Below are 17,300 nucleotides of genomic sequence, written 5' to 3' on the forward strand. Positions count from 1 at the left end.
GAGGTGGGCGCTGGCCTCCACTTGGCTTTTGCTGGCCGGGGCGGAGGTGGGGCCAAGGTTTTTCTGTCGTGTTTGGTTGGAGCTGAGCAGGTATTTTAAACACATTCTGTCCTGCTAGGCTGTCCCTCTCCTGTCCCTTTGTCCAGAGGGAGCAGCTTCATGGGGTTTTGTCTGCACCTGTTGGCATTGCTGGGCTGTGGCTTCTTCAGCTCCAAGCCTGGGACACATGAGGAAAAGAGAACTCAGGGAACTCAGCGCCAGGTCACTCCTTGGGTCCCAAAGTCCTAGCTGGTCCGCCTTCTCTCTACCTTTCAGTCTTCTTATGTTGCTGCCTATGTAACATCCAGGATTTTCAGTTGTTCTTATTGCAAGGAATAGGGCAAGTGCGTCCACTCCACCTTCCCGGAAGCGGAAGTCCCCAACCTTTCATGTTCGTGGTTTAATATGGACCCGCATTCCCTCCACTTGCTTTGTTTTCTTATGCACTGTTCTAATTCTTCCCCATTCTTCAGCAGCCTCTACCTAAACATACAAAACCATCTGTGGGCCCTCTCCCAGAGCTGCTCAGGACTGTTCCTCATATTCTCGTTCTGGACCTTGGCTTTGGAATTCCCTCCGCTCCTCTTGTGCTGGAGCCCTGGTTCTCGATCCATGTCTTCCCCTTCCCTGGCATGTCCTTGGGCTCTGACGCAGCACATCCTCCAGTCACCTCCTCAGGATGGGCTCTGCAGGCTCACGTTTTAGAGACCTGACTTCTGGTTATTATGACACGATCCTTTCAGTCTAAGAGTCACGTCCGGTGGTGAATTCTGCGCAATGTTCTTGCATCACTGTGTTAACAACCTCCTCCTGCTCTTTTCTCCATTCTTCCTTCTCGTGAGTCGGATGCTGAAACCCCTGGATTGATCTGTAATTTCCTTTTCTTCTCTTCTCATCTTTTGTTTACTAATTTTCTACCTCTGTCTTTTGATTATTCTTTCTGGGTGATTTTCTTGATTTTATCTTTCAACCCCTCTAATGAATGTTTTAGATACACAATTAAGATACTTTTAATTCCAAAAGCTCGTCTCTTTTCTTTATTTAAAAGTTGATCCTGCTATTTCATAGTTAACAATATTTCCTCTTATCTTTCTGAGAATATTATATTTTCCCCCTATTTTCAGCATCACTGCTGTTTCATTCATGTTTATCTCTTGGACTCTATCTTTGGGTTAAACATTTTCCTCAAAAGTGCACTTCCCCTTGGCTGCCCATGACAGAAGCCGTGTGCACAGGTGGAGTCGCCAACCGTCGGTTTTTCCCAGGCTGGCTGGTGGTAGCCCCAGGGTCGGTATCCAGGCAGCACTTCTGCAGGCTGCCCAGCTCCCCTAGAGAAGCACCCCTCCACAGATCCTCTCGTGGGGGAGGCCTTTTTGCTGGCATTCTGAAAGCCTGGCATGGAAAGCGGGTTGGAGTTTCTCACCTTTCTGTACAGAGGCTTTGATTTAATTTCCTTGTCTTCACTCCGGGTCTCACCCCCAACCTCCTCCATGGCAGGTGTCACCACACCCACAGTCTCCCTAATTTCATGTCTTTACCAGGGAGTCCTCCCACCTCCCCTCTCATCTGACTGCCAGGCGAGAGTGGAAACCCCTCCCAAGCACACAAGCTGCCCCACGCCCCTGCAGCCCCTAGGGTTCAGCTGGACAGCGCTGTGTCCTCTGAAGGGACTCAGGTCCAGCTCTGTCGGCTCTGCTAACTCCGCTGTCCCACCTGCACAGGTTCTCTCTCCACGTTTACGGGCCTCACTCATCACTGCTGTCTCCTTTCTCATTCTCTCTGACCTTGTGGCTTTATACCTTTTCATTCATTTATTCTCACTGTAGCGTGTTTGGGGGAGGGACTAAAACTACACTGGTGCACGTCATCCTTATCCACAAGGGTTTGGGCACAGGCTTTGACAGGATTTGGGAGACCCACATCCTGGGCTGTGACAATGACACATGGAATAGCTTTAAAAAGCCTTGAGCAAGGAACCAAAACACACGGTCCGCCTTCGAGAGAAAGGAGGTAGCTTGCTACTGTAGAAAGAACCAGAAATGGGGCCAGAAGACAGGAATTTGGGGTTTGGGTCCCCAGTTATCAGACACAATACCACAGGCACGACAGCGGGTGTGCGTGGGGACGAGTCTCTTGAGCCGCAGCATTTGGTGGATCAGAGGGGCCTTTGCTGGCGATGGGCAGGCACGTCCTGAGGCTGTGGACTTACCTTCACCTCCTTCTCGATATAGTCGCTCAGCAGTCTGTCGGGCTCGACGCGCTCAGGCAGGGACAGCACCACAGTGTGCAGAGGGCGCCTCTCTGTCACCTTCTCATGGGCTTTCTTATCTCTACTCTTTTCACCTTTTAGGAATACTCGTTTAAATGGCGACACAATTCCAGGCTGCAGGCAGAAACGGCAATGATTGGAGTTCATTATTTACAAAGGCTTTGCGTCGTACCTACGGCTAACAAGCAGAAGTAGGCAAAACCACTACTACGGTCCCCATGCAAACAGGGGCTGGCCAGGCCGGTGTGGGGAGAAAAGCACCAAGGATGCACAGGCCAGAGGCCCAGGTTCTACAGACCAGCAGGCACTGGCCAGGATGGGGCTGGGTCTAGTGCTGCCTCGGCACCGAAGGGCCTGTCCCTCACCTGTTCATGGACACTGAGAAGGTCAAGACCAAATAAATTCTCAAGGCGAGTAACCGCAGCAGGTGAGAAGAGGGGAGAAATGGGGAGAATCCCCCCAAAGACACATACATAGCGTCGTGCGACCCTCCCAGCTCCGCTGGGTCACTTCACTCCAAGACCTCTGAGAAGGCAGGGGAGGTGGGCCCAGGGTTGCGGCACCAACAGCCTACGGCCACCAGTGCCACCTCTTTCTCTCTTCTTTAGGAATGCAGCCCGTGCTCTCTGCACTCCCTGCCCTCCGCCAGGACCTTGGTGGCTCGGGGCACGGATCAGCACCTGGGTGACCTCACACCCTACTCAGGGTCTAGAGGGTCCTGAAGGCTAATCCCTTAGTCAAAGCAAATCTGCAGAGTGAGACAAGGGGCAGGAGAAGAGGGTCGGCCTCGCCTGTGAGCCAGGAAAAGGCCTGGTTCTCATTCTCCGTAACAGGGCAGGAGCACCCTCCAAGGGCAGAGACATTCCGAAAGTCATGCCACGGCCACTGGGCAGCCGCACCCAGACACACGCGTCACTGCTCCCAGTCACCCAAAGGAATGTAAAACCAGAGAAAACAAGACACCAACACGCAGCCTCAGAAGGGAAACATCACCACACACAGCACACAAAATCCAAAGCTGGGGGTCTACACTAGACCAAGGTCACTTTCCCATCTTCTCTGTGATCTACAGCTCCCTGCCTGGCCACGGACCCAGCACCCGCAGCAGCCAGGACCCACAGCAGGCCTAGCCCCAACCAACACTTACAGAAACTCGTAAAATATCTAAGTCACCAAACATTTATTAAAAGCTCTCCTTTCTGTTTCTCCTCTGCATGGGGGAAATTCAGTCATACACCAAATCCCACACAAAACAGCATCACAGAACCTACGACCCTGTGAGGCACTTCATCAGCCCGTCAATCTCGCAGACGGCAAGGTGCAGTGACTCCCCCACTCACCAGGGGCAGGTGAGGCTTTGGGGTCTCCCAGCAGACCCTGCAGGGCCCACCCCACAGCCACCAGCACACTCAGCTCTGCAACACCAGGTCAACCAACAAGCAAACAAAGGCAAACCCTCCACCAACTGAACCCCAACATTCTCCTGCCCACACTACCTCCTTCTAGCCAGAGGTTCATTTCCTCCTCTGCTCCTTGGCTCACACTCCTTACCTCAAAATACTTGGCCCTTGGATATCTGGTTTTTATTCCACTGATCCACTAAAACTGATACTGGAGTACTCTCTTCCTTACTCTGGAGTAGCCCTCTCTTTGCCCTGAAGTACTCTCTCCTCAACCTGGAGCACCCCCATCCTTATCCTGGAGCACCTCCCTCCCTGCCCTGGAGCACCGCGTTCGTTACCCTGGAGCACCCCCTTGTTCCCACCCCACCCCACCCCCAACACAGCCCCTCAGCATTCGGGCCGGGGTGGAGGAACACCGACATGAGACCTGCAGCGTGCTAACGATAAAAGCTGGAAGTTATGCACATGGAGCTTCGTTTACTTCTCTCTCTGCCTTTGTTTATACTTGAAATTGTCCATAACATTAAGTTTCATTTTACGCATGAGTATATAGTTCCTGCCTATGGCAGCTTACATTTAAGCTGAGACAAGATAAAAGCATGGAAAGCTAAGCAAGACAAGACAAGCAACATCATCATAAAATGACAGTATCATCTCCACAGTCTCACAGACGAGCTGCAGAACGGACAGAAAGGGCTCTGGGAGGAGCCTGCGCTGCCTGACCCCAGCTCTGAGACAGACCACCTGGGTCTGCTCAGGCTTCCTTTTCCTCAATCCCACAGGAGCTTTCAGACCCAGGACGATTTAGGAGAGTGGTAGAGGGTGGGGGCACTTCAGGCGACAGCACCAGGTGGTCTCCGTGTGGAGTTCACACACGGACTGATGAGAAAGGGTCACCCATGATTAGTCAGACAAGCACCAATGGTAAACTTTAAGTTGAAAATGATCCTGGAAACATCACATTGCATCACAAGGCAAACATCACATTTCACCAGGCCTACCACAGGCAGGCCACACTGGACTGTGACTGCCTCTCTGGCTGGCCCTCCCAGGGATCAGATGGCACGCAGACAACTCTTCAGTCAGGTTCTGCTTGATCCTTCGTCTGGCTGCAGAGACAGCCTCCTAGTTCCTATGATGTGTGTGGCACTGCCCCAGGGCGGTGGAAATACCAAGGCACGTAACACAAGCCTCGAGCTTTTTAAAACTTACAATCTCCACAGGCGTACATAGTTGGAAATCGGCCAGAGGTCAACATCTGTCCCTACACCATCTACCTGGCAACCCCACAAAGCTCAACCTCCTGAATCATAACCAGCTGGAGCAGACCGTGGTTGATTCTCAATCTGAGGGCACACACAAACAGCTCAGCTCAACCCGTTTGCTGTTCCACCTCCTTACTCCTCTACACCTGGGAGCAACAGGACATCAACTTTGAGACGAGGCACTGCCAAAGCCAGCCTCTCACCAAGAAGGCCGTGCCAAATCACCAGGTCCACAGACCGCATGCAACCCATGCCGTTATCTTAACGTTGAGCTGCAGGTCACAAATTACAGTCTGCACACAGAGTGTCTGTACTGGCAAGGACCCCGGGGCCCGAGGCCTGCAACCCAGCCTAAAGAGAGACCCTCTGTGGGCAGATAAGCAGCTTCTGTCCGGCCCCCTGCAGGCCAAGGAAACCAGGACAACCCCATGCAGATGCCTCTAACCATCTGAGGGTTTTCCCTATGTTGAACCCAACTCCCTCTTCCTCTGCCTTCACCGCTTGGCACCCAGCGCCTCTCAGAGGAGCAAGAAAAGCTGGTTACTGAACACGTGTTTGGTGCCTTTGCAGCCAGCCATCAGGAAGGTGCTGAGGGTGAATGATACCTAATTCCTACCCTCAAGGAGGTCAGACAAGCAGAGGAAATAAGGCCAAAGCAGAAGAACACAAAAACCACCAGCCAGATGCTTCAAAGGTGTGCTTTGTGCCAAAGTGGCCTGTTTATAAAGGTGCTACTCTGACGACACACACAGCCCATGACGAATAGTGGTGCCAACCCTCCAGCTGCTCACAGGCTGGCAGAGATGAGGGGACCCACCGAAGTGCTTCACAGGGGAGGCACCCCTCCAACCTGGGCCCCACACATGACCACCTGGCTGAGCACGAACTCAGGGTGACCGATTGGGAGCAGGTACAGGTTCGCAGCCTCGCCCTTAGCCTTGAATACACCAGGCACCACATGCTTTTCAAAAAAATGTCCCAAATAACTTTAGCTGGTGGAGGAGGCTTCCTAGAAAGTGGAATGTAGAAACCATTACATAAAGAAATGCATCAGGGCTGGCCCTGTAGCCGAGTGATCAAGTTCGTGAGCTCTGCTTCAGCGGCCCACGGTTTCATTGGTTCAGATCCTGGGCGTGGACCTAGCACCACTCATCAAGCCATGCTGAGGCAGCATCCCATATAGCACAACCAGAAGGACCCACAACTAGGATATACAACTATGGACTGGGGGGCTTTGGGGAGAAGAAGGAAAAAAAAGGAAGCTTGGCAACAGATGTTACCTCAGGTGCCAATCTCAAAAAAAATTAAAAAATAAAGAAATGCATCGTGGTAAACCAGCTTTCCTCTGCCATCTCACCCCCTTTCAGCACAGAATGGGTGGTAGCTGCTCGACCTGAGGACAGCGGGCATGTTGCACTGATGCACGCCCTGCTCCCACTGTACAGAGCTGGAAAATACACACACTGGGAGATGGGGGCAGCAGGCGTGGTGGGGGCCTCTCAGCTTTCCCAGAAACACAATGAACAAGAAGGCACTCAGGGTTTTGGAACTGACGTTGCTTTTGAACATGAAAATGTAAAGGGAAGTTCTGGGTGAAAAAATAAACTGAGAAATAATTAAGAATATTTTGACACATAGAATCAGGATTACAGTAGACGATCGTGGATCCTTCAATTCACTGGAATATTCTCCAAATCAGTACAGAGTTTGAACAGTGGTTTTAGCCCGTGCACTCGCTCACTCTTCATTCAACAAGTATTTTTATTGAGTGCTCATGTTCATCATCACCTAAATGACCTTATAATCTTCGACCCCCAAAAGAGAAAAAGACCAACTTAGCCTCCAGAAGGAGCACAAAACTAAATGCCATCTCTCTTCACGAATGGAGCCCCAGCACTGGGGTGCAACTGGGGTCCATCTGTGCCTAAGTCGCTTGTGAGGAAACAGGGGCCCTGAGGGTTAAAGGAACCAGCCAAGGGTCCAAGGCAGGGAGCCATGGAGGAAAGGCAAGGCTTCTGAGGCACCACCCAGCATCGTGCACACTTCTCACGTGGAACACATGCTGTTCTTATAACTGTGCGGAAGTTTCTGGACTGGTTTGGAAACGATCCTTAGATCTTTACAATATTCTTGCAATATTTTCCATCTTATGCTTGAAACAACTTTTGAAGTTGGAAACCTAAAACGTAGCTCTTAGACAAACACGCATATGCTAACTCTGGCCCACTCAGCACTTTCCTGGAAGAAGGCCCGGATGCCAACAGCTGGCCCTGAGTTTTGTTAGACTGAAGCTCAATTCATCAGCTCACTTGGGGTAACCAGGCTCTGAGTTAGTACATCTCCTAAACAAATTCTCAGAGGCTAACTTCTCTTCAGAGCATCTGTTTATTAACCTACAATGAGAAATGCATTTCACGTGTGGGACAGTGGCCTCTACTAGGGGACCAAAGTTAATAATAAGGTGACACATACCAACTGGCTCCATGTGCACAACACTAAGGGTAGCATTTTCTGGAGAAAGTGCATGACAGTCTAGGAGGGAAGGAAATGCACTAGGGACCCAAGGCGCCTCGGGGACAGTGTTCAGGCATTCTCTCATACGTATCTTATTTAATCCTGTAATAACACAAAGCTGCCCCTGAACAAGGGTGCAGGCCTTTTCGAGCACAAGGCATGGTGGTCCTTGAGTTCAGCATTCAGCAAATGTCTAATGAGTGCTTAGTATGCCTGGCGCTGGGGCTATAATGAGACGGAAACCCGTCCCTGCCCCAGGAGCCCCAGTCTAATAGGAGGGAGGGGTCAAGCGTGCGGCGGTGATCAGGGCTACCTGCGGGTGCGGACCACGACTGGAGGAGACTGATCAAGGAAGTGTGGGCTGGGCAGACCCCTCCAAGAGGCCTGTTTCAGGGGAAACCTAAAAATACAATTCTGTCCAGCTGGGCAGGTCAGTGGCTACTCCCTACAGAGTCACACCTGCCCCGGGTACACAAGACACTGTGACAAATCCTCTCCTAAACTCCGTGACAAAGAGCACCTTTTGTTTTCACCCACATTGCAACACTGTCTATCTTAATTTCAACTAACTTACAGCATTTACCACAACACAAGTCAACAGATTAGCTATCTTTATTTAAAAAGTCAAGTACTTAGGTGCCTACCAACAGAAGAAGAAGCTTTCTTAGTTGCTACAGAGGCCTGAAGATGAGCACGACACAGCGCGTGCCCTCAGACCTTCTGCAGACAGTGAGTTCCCCATCTCAGGAGTCGGCATGAACCGGACTTCCTGCACTGCTGCCGGTTTGCTCTGGTGACAAACACACAGCGTCCCTGGTTCTCCCATGGGCGTCACGGACCAATTCCAGGCTCTAGTTGACTGGATGTGAGCATGCTCTTTTTTTTCCTTGACCTTTTCCCTAAATCACTTCCAGCTCAGATCTTGGGTCCTAAATGACTAAAAATCCACATGAAGATTGCTCTTCCCCAGCAGCCGTGACACTGTGGCCTCTTATTCTTGGCTTAGGATGGATGAACCCAACGACCTACAAACAGCTCATCTTGCTCACCAACCACCCACAGCTACCAGTTCTCAGACCCAGAAGCTGGCAGGAACTCTCTACCCCACCTTCCCATAACAGGGGTCACAGCATCAGGTCATCCTAGCTCACATACGCACCCCTGAGGGACCCAAAGGATCACTCTAGATGGCTCTTTCCCTGCTGGACTTGCACCTACCTCGTTCTCCATGGAACACCCCGCTGGAAAGTCAGTTTGAGGAGGAATTTCTTTGGAGAAATTCTGGTTCCTCCCGCTCTGCCGACAGTTACTGTGCATTCTCCTGTGTTCACTTCTGATCTTGTTGAAAAATATGGTCAGATGTTAGCCCTCCCTCTAAAAAAACACGTGAATGAACAGGAAGACCAGAAACCACAGCTTCCTTCTGCAAACCCCACTGACGCTGTTTACAGTTTTTTAAAAAGTTTAAGAGGCAGGGAGCACCCTGAAACTGCTGGCAAAAACCAAACAGGCTTTGTACACAAAAAGACGCAAAGTAAACCAGCGCATCTTCCTTAGTAAACCAGCGCATCTTCCTTAGTAAACCAGCGCATCTTCCTTAGTCAACTAGTGTGTCTCCCTATCAAACCAGCCCATCTTCCTTACTACCTCCAGCACACAGAGCTCACGGGCGGCCTCCCCACATTTCTAGCCACTGCTGTGTAGTCAGTTGAGGGACATTATTTTGGAAGTCCAACTATTCTGCAAACCCAAATGCCAAAGCTAAAAAGAACAAAAAAAGTAAACCAAGAACACTGCCGGGGCTCCCCCTCCCAGCCACAAGTCACCCTGCTCAGTGAGAGGGGAGACCGCTAACCAGGCTGCTCTCAGCGCTGGCTCCAAGGGCACGGCAGTCTGAGGGTCTTGGGCAGAGCATCCCTTCATCTAAGACCCTCAGCCCACAAGCGCCTCTACCTGCCTCCAGGACTCCTGAGTTTGAGCTACAACTTTGAAACTAGAGTGTGTTTCTGAGCAAGCTCACTTTAACTTCTTCAGGGTCAAATCTCCTAATCTAGAAAAGGAGAAGTTAAGTTTGTCGATGGTGAAGACCTGTATACTCTCTGAATGTTCCAGAATGTCTCGCAAATAGGAGAAGCTTCAAGAGGCCAGCCTGGGAGGCAAGACCTATGGGGTGGGGTAAGCAGGAAACCCCGCATGTTCCTGTGTTGACTTGAACACTGGTTGTGGTTTTGCGTTTGGGCTGTGCTTGCTGTTTTCATTAGCCATGTAACTGGGAGAGACACTGCAGAGACAATGGGAGGACTTGGAGGCAAGTGTGACACTGCACAGCAAGGCTTGCCAAATGCACAGCTAAGAGCAGGACACAGAAGACGCTTCATCCGTGCTTGGATTTTATATAACTTCCTCTCAGTGTGGCCGAATGTGAGCATGTACCTTTACAGAAGGACGTCCAGGTGGCAGTGAGGCCAAGTCCCCACTTTCCTCAGGGCTCCTGTGACCAGCCCCACGGATGCAAGGAACTCTGGAACCAGTCTGGCCTGGAGCTTAAGACTCCCCTGACACCTATGTGCTTCCAACCTTCTGACCGGAGAACTTCTCCTGCGGCTGGGCAGGAAGCGCTGCCTGAACCGGCACCAAAGGAACCAGAGCATGAGATGGAGGGAATGAGATGAAGGGGAGGAGCACCCATGAGAGAACGGGATGAAGGGGAGGAGCACCCATGAGAGAACGGGATGAAGGGGAGAAGCACCCATGAGGTCATGAAATGAAGGGGGAAACACCCATGAGGGAACAGGATGAAAAGAAATGGGATGAAGAGGAAGAGGAGCCACGAGGGAATGGGATGAAGAAAAGGAGCAGCCACATTAAGAAAAGTAGTGATGTTTTGCCCCCAATTCTGATGACGAGTTCTCTCCAAACTACATTCCCAGCTCCAGGGAGCTCCAGAACTGCTCCCTGGAAGACGGAAAGAACACCTCCAGTTAAGGGTAAAACCCAGCTACTTCCACAAGCAGGCGGCCCAGAGGAAGCAAGATCCTCTAGCTCACCCACACTGTGGGCTCGCCTACCAGGTCGGACCCAGGTCACGGACGGTAAAGCCTGCCTCCCTCACTCCTGAGGTGCACAGTCCACAGAAGGCTGCAGCTGTCCGCATTACTGATCGTGAGTTGCCCATAGCCCAATGCACTAGACACGACAACCAAAGGGTGGCCGTCCGACAGAGCCCCTGGCCACAGAGCATACCGCACAGAGGCTCACACACAGAGCCGCGGGCTCGCCATCTGGGCTCCTCCCTGCATCAAATCTTCACGTGACCCATGCAAGCGCCCCCAGGGGAGGCACTGCCACTGGCAAGGCGAGTGAGCAACTCCACTAGCGCCTGACCCCACAGAGACGGGCAACCAGGAAGGACTGGCATGGCCAACAGGAGGTGTGCACACAGACCCTGAGCAGCTGCTGAGAGCAAGGGGCGGGCAGCGCACATGCAACACTGCTTCCACAGCGGACAGCACCTGAGCGCTGATCCTGCTAAGGGTACATGGGAGTTCCTCGTGTTATTCTTGCAGTTTTTCTGTAAGTTTGAAATTACTTCAAAGAAAAAAGAACCAGACATCAAAATAACATACATTTTACAAGAACACACACTAACAAAAGAACCCCCATTAAATAGGTTAGGATGGCTGTCAATGAAAGAAGGGCAAGAAAGAGCAGTGGGGATGGAAGATCAAAGAAAGTGAGCAGATAAATGAATAAATAAAAGAATCAGAGAGCCCCAGGGAGGCCTGGCAGGAACCAATCATACGTACAATCCTCTTAGCCCTCTATGTCTGAGATCCAAAAATGGAAGACAGGGAAGTTAGAAACGACATTCTACTGCTGAAGGTGGACACTCAAGGAGACAAGGCAGGCAGAGGGCCTTTTGAAAAAGGTTCCAAGGACCTTTTCTGTAAAGGTCAAACCATGCCCTCTCACTACAACAGAGGTGGCACTGGGGAGCCAACCCCAAGTCTGTGATGATGTGGAGGATCCAAACACACGGGAAGAGCTCCGGAAATGAGGACTTCCCACATAGGTACTTGGTACTCTGGGAAATTCCTGGATGTGGAATGTCGTCTTTCCTGCATATACCAGGAGATGAAATACCGCTAACAGGACGTGCTGCGACAGGTTTTTCTGCCTCTGGTAATTTCGACAAAATGACAGCTCTGGGAGTAACCTTACGAGAGCACTTTATATAAACACAGGTCGGTGACCCCAGAAGTGGGGTCCACAGATGTTTCTTTATAACAAGTATTAAAACACAACAGAATCTTGGGGAGGGACATCCATAATCAGATTATGCTGACTCCTCAACCTCCTTCCAACTAAATAACTCCATTCTTAATGTTACCTCGAAGGCGTGCTCCATCTCCTGCTTGCCTCTACATGTGCCAGACATAGCTATGGAAACCTATGCTGGTCAGCAGAGGAGCAGCCCAGCAGGGGCAGGCAGTGTGGGCTCTGCTTCTCCAGCAATAAAAGGACCACATGACGCAGGGGCGGGGGGGGGGTGGAGCATTTGGAGAATCTGCTCACTTTGCACAGTGCACATCCTGACCCGTTGCCCCCAGCCCCTTCTAACGCAGCACTCAGATCTCTCAACCTCACGGCAGTAAGACCCCCCACCCCACTAGATGGTGAGGGAGATTCAGGAAGGCAGTAACAGCTCCCCAGAAAGCACTGTACCCAGTGGGCACCAAGTGTTTGAAATAAATGATACCAAGGGACTCAGACCGTGTACGCCAACACAGAAAAGTATACACACACAGGAAAGCAATCTGAAGAATTCTAATAATAGTTGTTTCTAGCGGGTCAGATTTTTCTCATTATTTTTCCTTGAATAAATTTTGCTGTATTTTCTGAGATATAAATGTACTTTTTAGTAAAAAGAGAAAAGAATTTAAGTTCATTTTGGAAAATAAAAATCCCAAAACTATTAGCGAACACCATTTGCATCTATGAGCTTGGCAAATATTCAACAGTTTGGTTGGGCTAAGTGGGCTAGGATATTTGAAAACGCGCTCTCATCATAAATTGCGGTTAGGGATAAAAACTGGTACAACTATATAAAACAATTTGTCAATATCTACTAGAATTACAAAAGTACATAAGCTTTCCTGGCAACTGCGCTTTCAGTACTTAATCCTATAGCTATATTTGCACACCTGTGAAAGGTTAGTGAAAAGCTCATCACTGCGTTTTTCTGTCAGAGCAAAACGACAAGCTAACAGTCCACAGACAGGCTACTGCTTAAATGAATCACATGACCACAGGAGAAAACGCCACTCAGCCCTAAAGAGGAATAAAGAAACTATCCATGCAGAAATGAGAGCTCTCCAAAAAATACTGTCCATAAAAAATACCCCAAAAGAGGTTCCTATTCCCATAATAGACTGTATCAGAATAACCCTCTCACAGATCAAGATCATGAACTCTTGGACCTAAAAGTAACAATACCCTAGCAGCAATGAGCACATTTACCGACCAGATCTTGGTTTCTAAATACCATTTCCACTGAGAGAAACCAGGGCTCCCTGGACAATGTCTGGTACAGGGCTGGGCCAGGAAGCATCAGAGGAGCCTGGAACATCTTGCAGGAGATGGAAGCAAGAGCTCAAAGAACGGGGACTTGTCAAAAGACACCAGGTACACAACAGTGTGAATGTGCTTAACATGACCAAACTGCACACTTTAAAATGATTAGGATGGTAAACTGTATGTTATGGGATTTTCAGCACAATTAAAAATGAAAAGACACCAGAGCCGTTCGTGGCTCCTACTGGCTGAGTTTTGGACAATTTGAGCTTCAAAAGAAATGAAGATAGTAAAGGATTACAGTCTCCTGAGTGAAATAAGATTAAATAAGAACTTTAAAATGGAGAAACCTGGCAAGTGACCACAGGCAGCATCACCAGGAATGGGGTAAACAGACATCAATCAGCAACTGTGGGTGGGGTTCCTGAAGTGACGGTAACATTGGATTGATGTTACTTTCCTGATTGCAAGGTCTTAGTGAGGTGAGGCTGGAGGGCCCATGTACTGAGGAAATAACATACCAAAGGTGCAATTTATTCTTAAACAGTTCAGAAACATTAACAATCGGAACCTGGGTAGAGGTATATGGCTGCTCTTTGTACTATTTCTGCAACTTTTATGTAAATTTAAAATTATTTCAATAGAAAAAGGTGAAAAATCAGTTGTTTAAAGCAAAAAGAGGGCCATCTAGTGGCACAGTGGTCAAGTTCACACGCCCCGCTTCAGTGGCCCAGGGTTCAGATTCTAGGCACGGACCTACACACTGCTCAACAAGCCATGCTGTAGCAGCATCTCACATACAAAACAGAGGAAGACTGGCACAGATGTTAGCTCAGGGACAATCTCCCTCAAACAAAAAGAGGAAGATGGGCAACAGATGTTGGCTCAGGGTCAATCTTCCTCACCAAAAAAGTAAACAAAAAAAAAATAAAGCAAAAATAATATAGTATTACATGTATAGAAATAAACTGTATGTCAAAATTCTGCAAACGACAGGAAGAAGTAGAAATGGAATGCTACTGCTGAGATCTTACATTAGACCAGAAATGGCACAACGTTAATTGACAGCAGTCTGTGACAAGTCGAGGAGGCGTGTTGTAACTGCTAGAGGAGATCCAGCTAAGAGCACTTAGCAAGAGAACGGAATACTAAAAATACTCAGCCTGAAAGAAGACAGAAAAGGAGGAACACAGGAAGAAAGCACAAAGAGAAGAAATAGAAAACAAGAGCCCCATGGCAGACAGACAGAGTCATGTCAACAGTCACATTAAGCGTGAATGGCAGGATCAAAAGACAAAGTTGTCAGACCAGATAAAAAAGGAAGACATAAAAGCGTATAAACCATATGCTGTTTATAAAGGGTACAGTTTAAATGCAAAGCCATAGACATATCGAAAGTCTACGCCATGCAAGCACGCAGCACAAGAAAGCTGGTGTGGTTACACTAATATCAGACAAAGTTTGATATTCTTCCTTCAAGACAAGGAATATTACCAGAAATAAAGATGGTCATTTCACAATGAAAAAGAACCATTTCAACAAGACAAAATGATCCCAAATGTGTATGTACTTAAGAACAGAGCTTCAAAAATACATAAAACCAGGGGGCTGGTGCAGTGGAGCAGCAGTTAAGTTCACACACTCCAGTTCAGCGGCCCGGGGTTCCCCGGTTCAGATCCCGGGTGCAGACCTAAACACCACTTATCAAGCCATGCTACAGTAGGTGTCCCACATATAAAGTGGAGGAAGACGGGCATGGATGTTAGCTCAGGGCCAATCTTCCTAGCAAAAAGAGGAGGACTGGTGGCAGATGTTAGCTCACAGTTAATCCTCCTCAAAAGAAAAAAAAAAAAAAAATATATATATATATATATATATATATGGAACCAAAACTAACAAAACTACAAGGAGAAACAAACAAATCCAAAACAAGAACTGGAGATTTTAACACCCCCTCTCTCAATAACTGATAGAATTAGCAGACAAAAGTTCAGTAGGGAACAGCTTGGTGGTGTCTTATAAAGTTTAATGTACAATTACCGTACAACTTGACAATTCCATCATTAGGTATTTACCCAAGAGAAATGACATATGTTCATGCAATGACTTGCTCACAACTGTTCATAGAAGCTTTTCATAATAATTCAGAAACTAGAAAGAATCCAAATGTCCAACAAGAGGTGAATGAAAAAACAAACTGTGGTACATACACACAATAGAATACTACTCACGAGTAACTGATACAGGCAACACTGGATACATGGATGAGTCTCAAAAACCTTATGTGAGTAAAGGGAACTTTACACAAAAGAATATATGCTGTATAAATCCATTTGTATGGAGTTCTAGAGCAGATAAAGCCAATCTAGACAGAACTAATCTACAGTGGGAAAAAAATCAGAACAGTGGTTGCCTCGGAAAGGGACATCCTAAGAGGCACAAGGGAAATTTCTGAGTGATGGCAGTGTTCTATTTCTTGGCAGGGGCTTGGGTTACATAGGGGTATGCATTTGTCAAAATTTAGCAAATGTACCTTTAATGTGTATATTTCACTGCCTATCAGTTTTACAGCAAAAGAAAACAAATCTTGAAGCCTAGTTAACGATAAACATGCTGAAATGTTTAGATCAAAATGAACTGATGCCTGCAATTTATCGTGAAATGCATCCGAAAAATAAGATGGGTTGCTGGATGGGTAAAGGGATGAATAGACGGCTAGAAATGCGATAAAACAAGTATAGCACCCATTAATGGTAGAATCTAGGTGGTAAGTGTACGGATATATGCTGTAAAGTTCTTTCAACTCCAGTGTATTAAAAAATTTTCATAATAAAACGCTAGGTGGGAAGGCTGGAAAAAGCAGACAGTCGCTGTATACACCTCTTCCAAAGAGGGGAGCTGAAGATGCACAATATTAGCAGAAAGAGGGCTTAGAACAGAGCCTGAAATGGGCCTGACATCAGATGTACAATGGACAGGTCTGCTTCAGCTACCATGTGTACCACAGACATAAAATGTAAGAGCTGTTTAGAGTGACGTGTCTACGTGGTAATACAACAATTAGACACGGTCAGACCTGGAACATTTCCTGACATGTGACATGCAGGGTAACATACCTGACATGTAGGTCTGCCCTAAGGCATTAATCACCTGTATCCCCACCATGTAAATAGCAAGAGGAAAACAGAATATTCTACATCACAGCTGACTGCGGAGTTCATGGCAACACACACAGGAAGCATATTCGATTTTTGGAAAAAACTAACACGGGATTTTAAACTATGGAATGGATAATACAGATTCAAATAATAAAAGTTTCTCTCTTTTTCTTCTCAGAGTCACAAGTAACAACATAGGGAAACGGCATCTCCTACCGCAAATGGGTTACTCCCACACCGGGTTTTCCTTAAGAACAGGGACACAACAGGGTCGGGCTCACCACTGTTCTCACACGTTCAGAATTCAACTATTCTTTCCACCTCCTAGGTTACAAGATACACACTGCAGTTCACCATCCTAAGCCTTGAACAAAAGCCCAAATTCCAACTTCCTACGGCACTTATTAAAGAGGATTATTTTCACTGCACGCCTGTGATCAAATGCCCTAATTCTTAACACAATCCAACAAAAAACTGCTACTGAACAGGTAGACTTAGAAGGAAAAACTGTAACATTTTTGGCACTGGCACAGAGCTAAGGAAGAAATTTCCTTTTTCTTTCTACTAAAGTGACAAATCCAACTCTAAACTCCCTTACAACTGCATAATCATCAAAACTGAGTGTCGTATTTCAAGAAGAGCCGCTGTTCTCGGATTGAGGAATAAGAAAGAGCAAGCTGAGCAGCAGAAAGTGTCAATGTAGAGCAATGACACAGAAGCTGTGCAAAGATGACACGAGGCTCAGTCCACTCCCCCGCTGCAGACCTAAGGCTCAAAGCCCATCACGGGCCACAGGCCACAGAGAGTGCGGTTTGTGGCCCACATAGAGTGCAGTGTGGGTCGTCCCGCTGCTCTGAATAGCTTATCCATGTCTGGGGCAACAGCTGAGACCAGGTCCTCAGAACCACTGGGCTAGGTTGAAAGCGATTCCCACCACACGGTCCGAGCACAGGGCCACTGAACTAGACTCCTGTCTGACAACCAGGATTTGCTTCAGAATAACCTGCTTTGTCTGCCTTAACAAACACCACAGACCAGGCAGCTCAAGCAAGACATTTATTCCTCACAGTTCTGGAGG

At 48.2% G+C, this 17,300-nt stretch overlaps 1 protein-coding gene across 6 annotated transcripts in view; it reads right to left on the reverse strand.

Moving 5' to 3' along the window:
- The window catches only part of CCM2 (CCM2 scaffold protein), a 50,437-nt gene that overhangs the window by 27,779 nt on the left and 5,358 nt on the right, over nucleotides 1-17,300 (reverse strand). For 2 of the 6 annotated variants that reach the window (XM_044771330.2, XM_070502736.1), the window contains one exon: nucleotides 2,249-2,422. The exons of 2 other annotated variants lie outside the window; for them this stretch is intronic. In XM_044771330.2, the coding sequence (XP_044627265.1) occupies nucleotides 2,249-2,422 (174 nt within the window). Of the gene's footprint in view, nucleotides 1-2,248; nucleotides 2,423-8,708; nucleotides 8,918-17,300 lie in introns of those variants that run through there. 2 more of the 6 variants (XM_014828320.3, XM_014828322.3) reach the window with 2 other exon arrangements.

Source organism: Equus asinus, chromosome 1 (genome assembly GCF_041296235.1).
Source record: "Equus asinus isolate D_3611 breed Donkey chromosome 1, EquAss-T2T_v2, whole genome shotgun sequence".
Lineage (NCBI taxonomy): Eukaryota > Metazoa > Chordata > Mammalia > Perissodactyla > Equidae > Equus > Equus asinus.